Source organism: Sapajus apella, unplaced genomic scaffold (assembly GCF_009761245.1).
Source record: "Sapajus apella isolate SASKATOON/1434 unplaced genomic scaffold, GSC_monkey_1.0 scaffold8, whole genome shotgun sequence".
In the NCBI taxonomy this organism is placed as follows: Eukaryota; Metazoa; Chordata; class Mammalia; order Primates; family Cebidae; genus Sapajus; species Sapajus apella.
The window spans coordinates 18,511,909-18,523,357 of record NW_022436948.1 but is presented as its reverse complement, the minus strand read 5'-3'; the positions used below and the strand labels follow the sequence as shown (position 1 = coordinate 18,523,357).

The following is an 11,449-nucleotide window of genomic DNA, read 5'->3' as shown; positions in this document are numbered from 1 at the left end:
CTCGCTCAGATTGACAGTCCAAAAGGATTTAAGACTCAGTGCTTGCAGAAACCAGCAACTGATAACAACCATCTAAGGAGCTTACAACAGTGATTGGCACTTGGTGAAACCTATTCAGTTGGTGTAAAAGGAATTGCAGTTTTTGCCATAAAAGGAATGGCAAAACAGGAATTACTTTTGCGCCAATAGACTAGATAATAATTAATGGCTACTATATTGTGACTGTTATCTGTAATGTGGAATCTTAATACCAGTCTCACCAGGGCCAAAGAGCATGGGGAGAAATTTGTAGTAGAAAGTTTGTGGAGTGATTACCACAGGCCCTAACTCAATGAGATGTTGAATAAATCTTAGCTATATTTTGATAGCTAGTGAGTGTGTGTGTGTGTGTGTGTGTGTGTGTGTGTGTTTGTATTACCATCTTTTAAAAAATATAGATGTTTTAAATCATTTTGTTAAAAGTATACATCCTCCTAAGGAGAAAATTTCAAGTACCACAATTCTAAAATCCTATTTGATATGAGAAGGAAATTCAGTGTTTGAAATGTATGCTAAAAAGTAATGATTTCAACTTTAAAGGAAATTAAAGCTCTTTGGAAGCTTAATGTTATAAATGTTATAAGATAGACTTTCACTAGTCAATTTTAGGTTTTGTAAAAAGCATTTCTATGCATGCATTATTATCTAAACTGTTTATATCTGGACTAAGTTTAGATATAAAAAATAAAAATGAAGTGGTAGGTTATGTTGTTGCTGTTTCTAATTTAACACCAGAATTTTAATAGTACACAGTCTTCAGGGGTTGATAATCTGGTAAAAAGAACTTGAAGCAATAGTTTCATAGAACTTTAACTAAGGTAAAGTATTAATTATCTATGACAAAGAGGGTGAGCAATGACAGAAATTACGAAGAGCCCAGGGCTTCCCTGAGACCCGGCTGGGTGCTACCACCATTATGAGAAAATTAAAAATAAATGGACAATAGTTTCCAACTCTAACACATATTATATGCAGTACATACTTTAACCTAGTTTACAATTTATATTTATTAAGCCCACTGAAACCACAAAAGCAATGTTTAATTTTACAGTTTAAAGTCACACATAGGGAAATGCTTTACAAAATAGGATATTGCTCCTCAATGAAAAATATTACAGTATAGGTCCCAAACGGCTCAGTTCAAGTGGTTTACCTGAATAACAGAGCTGTTGTGGAATGCAGGCTACAAGACACAGTAATGCTTTAAATAGTTGATTAAGATTTGAAGGTTGCCATAGCTGAGAGACACTTTACACAAGACCCGTCTTAGTTTTCCAAGATTTTTGGTTTTTCAACTGAAGTGTATGCCATTGCTTCTGGAAAATTGAGGGTAATAAGCAGCTTATAATTTACATTTTATATACAGTATGTAAATCTTCAATGATTTTCTCTACCATCAAAACAAGTTTCAAGGTTTAAAAATCTCAGTTATACCTACTTAGGTTTATTACTTGACCTTACTCACAGATTCTAATATGGAAACCAAATATTTGTGCCATTGCTTCTATCAAATGCAATATATTTTAATCTATTTAGTTATCTGCAAAGTCTATTTACAAAGCATGTGTTTGATTCCCTCTGACTAATAGGTCATACAAATGTGTAAGTAGTGTTTGTCAACTCCTAATTGCAGCAAGATGAACCATCAATGTTTATGTCATGCCTGAGTGTGTAATGCAAAAATACTATCCAGAGACTATATATTTCTTAATCAAAAGTCTAGCTTTACAAAGTCACGCAGTGTGGTCTTCTACTGTAAATATATTCTTAGTATAAGTAGACATGTTTCTAATATATTGTGAGTTGTTAAAGAAAAGGCTGAGATAGTCACCAAGTGTTTACTATTAACCTAAACTATTGCAAAGCTTGTAAAAAAAATCAGGCCAAATATACATGAAAGTTTACGTCAAAGACTGAGGACTTAGTGAATGCTGAAATATGACTCATCTAAAAGTCTGCTACTCTGGCCTGATGCTCTTCAAGTTTTAATGACCCCTTAAATGTCCTCAGATGCACATACAGTTTCTGTCACTGACTGTTGTTGGTCAAAACAATCATTGGATGGGCTTATTTTCCAAACTTTGAGTATCAAGTTGTGCCCTACCCTGACAAAAAGCTTAGGGGTCTTCCTTGCAAACTGGAAAGTCATGTAGAAAAATAGTAACTCAGAAATACCACATTTGACATCTGGTCATGAAAGATGTTAGCACCTCAGTAAAAATTACAATTTTTCATTGGATGTGCCAAAGGAAAGTGAAAAAAAGTTAAAAAGCATGCCCTGTTTTTTTGTTTTTTCTTCCTACAAATCACAGTTTTCCTCACAGTGTTAGACTTTTGGGTCACACTGATGTGGCAGTACATTATAGGATGATGGGCCATTACTTATTTTTTCATCTGGCCTTTACAGTCCACATGGTCTAGTTAGTTGGAGCCACAAAATAAGGACCAGAGACAGCAACATTATTGCTAAAGTGCAAGTATGTTAGTAGGATGCAATTAACTGGGCTAACTAATGTATATGTTAATGTCTTACTTTTGTCAAAACTGACATCATCTAATAACATATTCCTTTAGTTTCCCATAAAATCTGCATTAAGAATGATATCATGGCCCCCGGCAGGCATTTGCCAAAATGAATGTTTTGCTGATCTGAACACCACCTGTATTCCATTTTTTTTGACTAATACATGGTTTTATATTTCAATATGTTCTCATAGATTAAATAAATGGAACACAATTACGCATTATAGAGTTGATAGGCATCACGATGCTATAATTTGAGAAATCATCCCCATAGATTATGCTAATAGATGGTTATTAGGAAGATTTTTTTCCATGTACTAGCCAGTTAAGTTAATCTACCTGTTTGATAATCTAAAACTACCGATTGTCGGCAAATGAGAAAACAATAGAGAAAGCATACAAGTTCCTTTTCTGTGTGTCTAAATGATAGGTTGTCTTGAATTTGGTTCTATTAAAGCTTTAGATGAGCATTTCTGTACACATGGCTATTTCATTTATTTAGTAGTTTTGAAATGTTAGCAAATATATTTGTATAGCATCATTTCATTATAAAGACATTCGTAATATTCACCCATCATGCCAACAAGATTATATGCTCTGCCAGAGACTATTAGAAAAATTTGATCATTATTAAATTCAATCTTATTTTACAAAGTATTAACTCTAAGTAACAGCATAAGTTCTGGACTTTGAATCTGGCTGCTGTCCTCACCTGAATCATTACAATGACCTTGTTAACAAGGATGGAATCAATGAGGAAATATCACAAACAGAGATTGGCTGTGTGTCCCAGGGTGCTTTGTCTTATTGCCAGGATCAGGCTTTGAAATCGCAGAGGCAAGCTGATATCATCAGAGGTGACTTTGCCTATTTCAAGTCCTATAATCACTCCATAGGGTTCAACAGTAGTAGAAAAACATCACATTCTCTTAATCGACACCCCATATTTGTAGAAACAGTTATAGCTACTAGCATCTGTCATACAAATCTAATTTATTTGTGCTTGTCTGTAGAATCCTACAGACACTAGAGACTAAATGATGCTAATTTTAGGGGGCATTTCTGAAGCAGAAAAGGACAACACATGGTTTTATTATCATTTGTATCCTTCAGAAGTTGAGTGTATACAACTTTCATCTAATATATCAACATCAACTTGTCCAAGTTCCTTGATGAAGTGAAAGGATCTGATTTTTGACTGTGTCTTAGCATCTACAGGAAGCTTTTAGGCTATCTGTGAACCCAAATTTAAAACTTGCACCTTGTTTCATTGAGTATTTCTCTTATTTGTGACTGGGAAAAATTAGTGTTATTGTGATGTAAAAGACTTATTATCATAGCTACAAGTAATGAACACTATTAGTCATGAAAGATTAAAATTTCCTTGGAAAGAAAAACGATAGTATCAGAATAAGAATACACGAGGAATATATACATATACACCTGTTTCACACAGAAAGCTTTCTGTAAAAAAATACAAAAGCAACCAGTGCTGTATGTTATGTAAACTCACAAAGTGTAAATGTGTACTTTATACACAAACATGAAGCATAAATTAAAAAGTAGAACAGCAAAACATTTTAAATATAGAAAAATTTGCACATTTTTTGTTAAATAAGAATAAATAATTTTATCACACAGATTCACATACCAGTTGCAAAAACAATAAATTACCTTTTTTCAGTGCTGCAACTTTTTCTTTGTAATTCATCCCTAATTCCTAGTTTAGTGGGATAAAACTGTTTCCACAGGAAGGCAAAGGAAGCTAACTTTATTGAATATATTATAACAATGCAAGTTATATTTCTAACTTGCAAGGCAGGGCTTAATTTAATTTTTTTTGTTCTAGAGGAAATGAATGTCATTTTTTTTCTGGCTCCCTTTGCACTTAATAAAACTTATTACGAAGTGCTTAGTTACGTAAGTGAGATTAGATTCTTACAAACCTGAGCATTTTCAGGCAAAATTTTTTTTTTAAGAAGTAGCCCCTAGCATCCTGAATTCTAGACATTTTTTTAAAAATTCAAGATGCATCAATGGAAAGTTGAAAGACAGTACAAAGTTTGTCTGAATTAGATTGAGTTGTATAGAATTTTCCCTTTGTTCATAATTCTTGGTATCAATTGAACACTCCATTTCTTTGAATTTCAGTTTCCAATCCATATCATCTTCTCCAGGAATTTAAACATACATTCCTCAGTCAATCTAGTGAGATTCATAAGGAAAAGGTAGAGAAAACTGCTTAAAAGCATGGAATAGTGGTTTATTTGCTCTAAGCTCTCTAGGATTGTTTCCATGAGAGGTGTAAACCATCACTATTTGGAGGAAACATGAATCATTGATATCATATTAAAAATTTATGAGTATAGTAAGAGAAGCAGAGTAGGAGACAACTACATTTATCGCTCAATTATTTTTTAATGTTGTTGGGAATATAACCACAAAAAATAAAAATAAATTTAGTCACATTTGAGTTACTTGATTAAAATTATTTCCAAAATGGAAAAAAGTAACATTAACCTCTCTCCTAATTCTCTTTGCACAGACAAATGGCAGTGGGATTATTATTATTATTATTATTTTCTGACTTATTTGACTAGGTTGGCTTTCTGCCCTTGGCATTGGGTGATCTCCAACAGGTATAGGTTATCAGCCTTGTACAGGCTTCATTTCTCAAACTGATAATTTGTTAAGAAAAAAAACGACCACATCTAAAGCAAAGTCAGTCTATGAAAATCCAAAGGATGATTATTGGTTTTGTAAAACAATTATTTGTTTAAAAAGCAATTTCTTAAGAAAATACTTAAAACAGTGAGACATCTATTTTCCTGGCCTACTGAAATGATGTGATATAGTGATCAGTTACATAATTCTTTTGTATTAAAAGTATCTTATAATAAAAATAAATTCTCATGAGCTTGCGGACCTCTAACAATGGTTCCCTAGCATCTTTATATGAAAATCTTTAACAGGCACATTTGGTATGATTACTATGAATTTTTGTAAAAAAATCGGCTTTGCAGTATTTCACAAAAAAAGCAATCCCAATGAAATGAAACACCTTAGATTTTTCTAAGCTGTGAGGTTGGTGATGAGGAGGTGTACATTTTAACATCTAAAAATATATTTTTAGGTGTGTGCTTATAAAATAATTTCCATGTCTAACTATTCAAATTTACAACCTACTTACAACCTACCTAAACAGGCTATGGAAACAAAAACAACAACTTCCTGAAAATCATCACATTTCATCACTCAAACACTTACTGGTACAACCAAGCGCTTTCCAGTTGGGAAAAATCTTTAGTACAGTCAGAATATACTTAGATTTAAAAAATTAAGTAATTATTGCCTGTCGTGTGGAAACAGTCTTATTAATATTAACCACTTTTCTACATTAACCACATTAATAATGATAACCATTTCTCAATGTGGCTAACTACCAAGTGATCGTTAATGTTTGTAATAAACTAAGTCAAGAAGTACAAAATATTGTAGGTCTTACCAAACCCTTGAACAAAACAAGTAAGCGAACACAAATGCATTTTAAAGGCTTGCTGGTAAGAGGTATACCAATGTTGAAGGTATTGGACATGGTAGAAAACTTGCTGTGTGTTTTGTATGTATATTATACATTGTGAGATATCAGATGCTGGAAAGAGAAAATAGTTGTGAAAATACAAATTTAAAACACAGTGAAATATGATTTCTTTTCCTTTTAAATTTCCAACACAAGGAAACTAGTTTTTAGACTCTTGAGTACTGATCACACACACACACACACACACACACACACAAACCCTACTTCTACATCTGAAATTATGCATTAATCTGGCTAGCTACCTGAAAAAAATACAGGCAGTCAAAGGTTTAAGTAAATGAACCCGTGTATGTATTCAAATGACTAGATACACTGAGATCTATTTACTTTTCAAAATTTCTCAGAAGATACTTGCTGTCAAAATGGTTGTTTGACTGAAATTTTATCTCCTGTAGTCACAAAATACACTAAATCTTATTAAAACAGCAGCAAGTTCTTAATTTCCAGTAAAATATCCACAGCTCTTTCTGGAAACTGAAGGAAGTTGAAATAGCTGCAGACCTACTTTGGTCAAACACTTTTTTTTTATAGAAATATATATATGTATATTTTAATAGAACCAAGGGATATAAAGTGACATACCAAGGGAGAATGTACTTACAAACAGTAAAAGAAACTACTGTATTATGGGTGAAAAATGATTATGATGCCATTAAAGACATTCTAAAGAGGTAGGTGACAAAGGGGAGACTGTTCTGCCATCTTCAAATGTCCCCTGATTCTACATTCATCAGTGTTTCTTTCTTTCTTGTAAGCCCAGGGGGCGTTTGATAACTCCCAAGTTTTTCATATTGCAAAGTCACCACTGTCACGTGAAGCAGTGCACATCCTCTTTTGGTCACAGAGAGCAGATTCTGCCCATAATTGGACTCCTGTTGACAATGTCACTGAAGCATGACTTTCTGTGCGTTCTGTAGACCTCTTGTTCACCACCGCTGCATCAGTGCTGAATCCTCCAGTTACCTTTGTGCATAAGATCATAACCACAGGCTAACATTTCTTCAGCAAGCATTGCTTAAATGCAGAAGGCCTTTGGGAGAGAGGACATCCTTTCGCTAACTTCCGGTTTCCATCCTGGCACTGCACTGTCCTGGTGTGCCAGCCTGTGTCACAGGTCCTAGAGCAGGCAAGCCATGGGCCTGTGACCCACTGCAGCTGCGAAGTGTGTGATCCCACTTTATTGCTGCCATGACCACTGACAGAGTTTACTTTTGGAGCAGACTTATTGGGAACAAAAAAGCTGTAACGGACATCTAATGGTTTAGTGGGGTCTGTTGCAAGAATCTGCACTATTAGAATTTCCTTCGTGGCAGAGTAGCCCATGCCATGCAAGAAGTCATCCCTGTGGCTCCAACCGCTATAGTTCATGACTGTTCCATTGATGTCAATGATAGTCTCCGAAGTGGAGATCATGTACTTTCCATTGATTAGGTACTCACCGTTTTTCTTTTTCAGGGCTAAATAGGCAGTGAATCTAGTCTGATCTTTGGCTTTGAACTGTCGAACTTTTATGTGGGTTGCTCCTTCAGGGATCCTCACCACGTCAGTGTAACCCTTACTGGAAGTAGAAATGTTCACAGGAAGTGGGGGTGGTAGGTAAAAAAAAAAAGGAGAAAAAATAAGTAAACACTTAACAAGTGAATAAACAGAAATTCTCTGAAAGTCTTTTCTTAACACACAGTTTTAATGTATTTAAGAAATTAAAATTGGGTTTAAAAATTATTTTTTATGACAAAATTGCATTTAGACTACAATATTGTATACACTTTAATTGAGCTGTTCAGAATTAGGATGATGCTAGTGACCTGCCTTTATTTAAAAAAAATTATGACTGGGCGCGGTGGCTCATGCCTGTAATTCTAGCACTTTGGGAGGCCGAGGCAGGTGGATCACCTGAGGTCAGGAGTTCAAGACCAGCCTGGCCAATATGGTGAAACCCCGTCTCTACTACAAATACAAAATTAGCTGGGTGTGGTGATGCACATCTGTAATCCCAGCTACTCAGGAGGCTGGCACTGGAGAATCGCTTGAACTCAGGAGGCGGAGGTTGCAGTGAACCAAGATTGCACCACTACACTCTAGCCTGGGCAACAGAGCCAGACTCCATCTCCAAAAAAAATATATATATATATTATACTAATTTTCAAGATTTATACAACCATTTTCATCCTTATCAAATCCTATCATCTTTACAAATCTACTTTACATTTTTTTCTGGCACAAAATGGGGTATATTTAAACATAAACTGACAAAGATATGCCTTCACTTAATCTCATATAATTCTGTAATGTTTCTCAAATTTGCTTGCACATTAGAATTAGGTGGGAATCTTTTAAATCTTCCAGAGCCTACCCACACCCCAGACCAATTAAATCCCCATCTTCCAGGATGGGGCACAGGCAAGAGTACTTTTTGAAACTCCTCACATTGTTCCAATGTGCACACTAACTTGGGATCACAGATTTAATTAGATTTTGGACTGGAGATGAGTAGAGTCTCTGTATCCCTTTCTACTAGAACTCTGGGTTTTGTAGGACAGGCCACTAAATGAAGCATACAATTCTGAAATTGGGTAATGATATTACTAATACCATCATAAAAGGGGATTTTTTAAAATAACTTAGCAATTTTTTCTGAATTCTTAGTGCCCATAAGACATGATAGATTGAGAAAGACTTTATGATGAATGACATATAAGTCTTCAAAGAGCAATCATCTGCTCAGGAAAATGGACAAAGGCATAAATATCTTTAATCCCCACCCATAAACCTGTGATGAATGCTTGGATGGAAATGCTAATTAAGCAACGAGGATGAAGTGAGGGGTCAACTTTTGCCCCAATTTTTGCCTTTTTAAGTAATTTCATAATAAAGTCCATATATATTCCACTTTCCTAGTTATTTAAACAGGAATACTATTGTTTGCTCAGTTTGACTGACTTGCTGACCTGCACTGTCTCATTTCCAGTTCTGATTCACATGCTAAAAATCCAAGTGTGTTTCCCTTACTCCAGAATTTCCTCTGAATTGGAGAGGAAGCTTATCGCCAAGGAAGCCCCTTGTCTACAGGCCAATCTATTCTACAGTGACAGCCAGACAGCTGTTAAAGCTTCCTACCCTGTTGAAGAGAGATGATGCAATGGGCAGAGCATTGCTTATTCTGTATAATTCTATTCATTATTTTCATTTTTGTAGTACATTACAGATTAGACTTTGTTACAGATGTTTTTTGTAGTACCTAATATTAATAAAGAATCCATGAAACTATGGTGGCTTCAAACAAAGTCAAAAGGATGTTGGAGAATTCCTTGAGACCAAGAGTTCAAGAGCAGCCTCAGAAATATAGGGCAGACCTTGTCTCTACAAAAAATGAAAAAGCCAGGGATGGTGGTGCATGCTTATGTTCCTAGTTACTTGGAGGGCTGAGGTGGGAGAATCACTTTAACCCAGGTCTTTGAGGTTGCAGTGAGCTATGATTGCACCACTGCACTCTAGCCTGAGTAACAGAATGAGACCCTGTCTTAAAGGAGGTGATGTTGGAGATAAATATATTATCTTACACAAAAAGGGTATGAAATGGGGATATATGAAAGTATTTGAACAAGTTCATTCCAGAGCTAATTAGTGGCAGTATTAGGCTTAAACGCCAGGCTCAACTGGGCGCAGTGGCTCAGGCCTGTAATCCCAGCACTTTGGGAGGCCGAGGCAGGGGCATCAGCTGAGGACAGGAGTTTGAGACCAACCTGGCAAACATGGTGGCACCCCTTCTCTACTAAAAATACAAAAAGTAGCTGTGTGTGGTGGCCCATGCCTTAAATCCCAGCTATTCCAGAGGCTGAGGCAGGAAAATCACTTGAACCTGGGAAGTGGAGGTTGCCGTCAGTCAAGATCATGCCACTGCACTCCAGCCTGGACAACAGAGTGAGACTCAGTCAAAAAAGAAAGAAAAAGAGAAAGAAAGAAAAGAAAGAAAGAAAGGAAGGAAGGAAGGAAGGAAGGAAGGAAAGAAGGAAAGAAAGGAAAAAGGAAAGAAAGAAAGGAAGAAAGGAAGAAAGGAAGAAAGGAAGAAAGAAAGAAAGAAAAGAAAGAAAGAAAAGAAAGAAAGAAAGAAAGAAAAAGAAAAGCCAGCTTCCTGACTCCCAATTAGTGCTCTTTTTCACTATGTCCCAAGGCATAAAACCCTGACCCCTGCCAATCATGTTATAGCAGTTAAATGAAATTAAATTCTGGGTATGTCCAGAGTTTAAATGATGCCCAGTAAGGAGTAAGGAAAATAAAGGATAAAGGATAAGGAACCGGTTTTTGGTGGTTATCCTTGTTCCTTAAAGCTTGTCTCATCTTGATGAGAATCAGTGTGATGGGCAGTATTGCTGCAGGTCTTCAAACTGAGTTTCCCAAGCACTAGTAAGCCTGAGTATTAGAGCCTTGATTTTTTAGTGACTTAGCAAAGATGATTCTCTTGGCATTCCTGATTCCTTTTCTTTACAGCCTGCTTGGTATCATTTACACTCCAGACACTGACCAGCTTCCCTGACTACCATAAATGCATGTGATTTTCATATAACTCCGATAAAGTATGGCTGGCGGGGCAAGGGAATCTTGTTTTGTTCAGGGCTATCTGCACAGTGCTAAGAACAATGTCTGTCATGAAGAAATATATTCATTTATATTCAAGCATGTTGTCAGGGAAGGGATGTTTTAATCAACTCCCAGCGAACAAAGTATGTGGTGATATCAACTGATAAGAGCTGTGAAGAAACAGAGTAAGGAAGAAGTTAGACAGTAGTGGTGGGAATGGAGGAGGTATCTTGTTCATTTATGGTAGCTGCTATCTGGGAAGGTGACATTTGACAGAGACCTAAAGAGAATGTGGAAGATGTATTGCTTATTAATAGCGAAAAGTGTTCCAGGCAGAGGAAATAGCGTTCACATACCTGGTGTCATGTTTTTGAGGTGCCAGAAAGTCCATTGTGGTCAGAGCGGAGCCAGAGAAAGGGACAATGTAGAAAAGACACAGAGGAGGGAAGGGGTCGGATCTTTCAGGACCTGGGAAACCACAATACAGTCTTGGGCATTGACTCTAAGTAAGATGGAAGCCATTGGAGGGTATTGATCAAAGGAATGCAATGATCTGATTTAGGTAATGGCCATGGCTTCCCTTGCTTGGTAAGATGAGATTGAGAGGCAGAGGGTCCAGAGGCCAACGAGAAGGCTACAGTGTTAGTCTAGGCAAGATCTGATAAACACTTGGATTGCAGTGGGAGTGGTCATGGTGGTGAGGGGCAC

The 11,449-nt window shown here is 36.2% G+C and overlaps 1 protein-coding gene across 1 annotated transcript in view; it reads right to left on the bottom strand.

The window, feature by feature from the left end:
• Positions 1–1,028: 1,028 nt before the first annotated feature.
• ADAMTS5 (ADAM metallopeptidase with thrombospondin type 1 motif 5) overlaps positions 1,029–11,449 on the bottom strand; it is a 52,224-nt gene continuing 41,803 nt past the window's right edge. Inside the window, exon 9 of the mRNA XM_032277101.1 lies at positions 1,029–7,721. Coding sequence (XP_032132992.1) covers positions 7,154–7,721 — 568 coding nt within the window. The 3' untranslated portion in view covers positions 1,029–7,153. The remainder of the gene's footprint in view (positions 7,722–11,449) is intronic.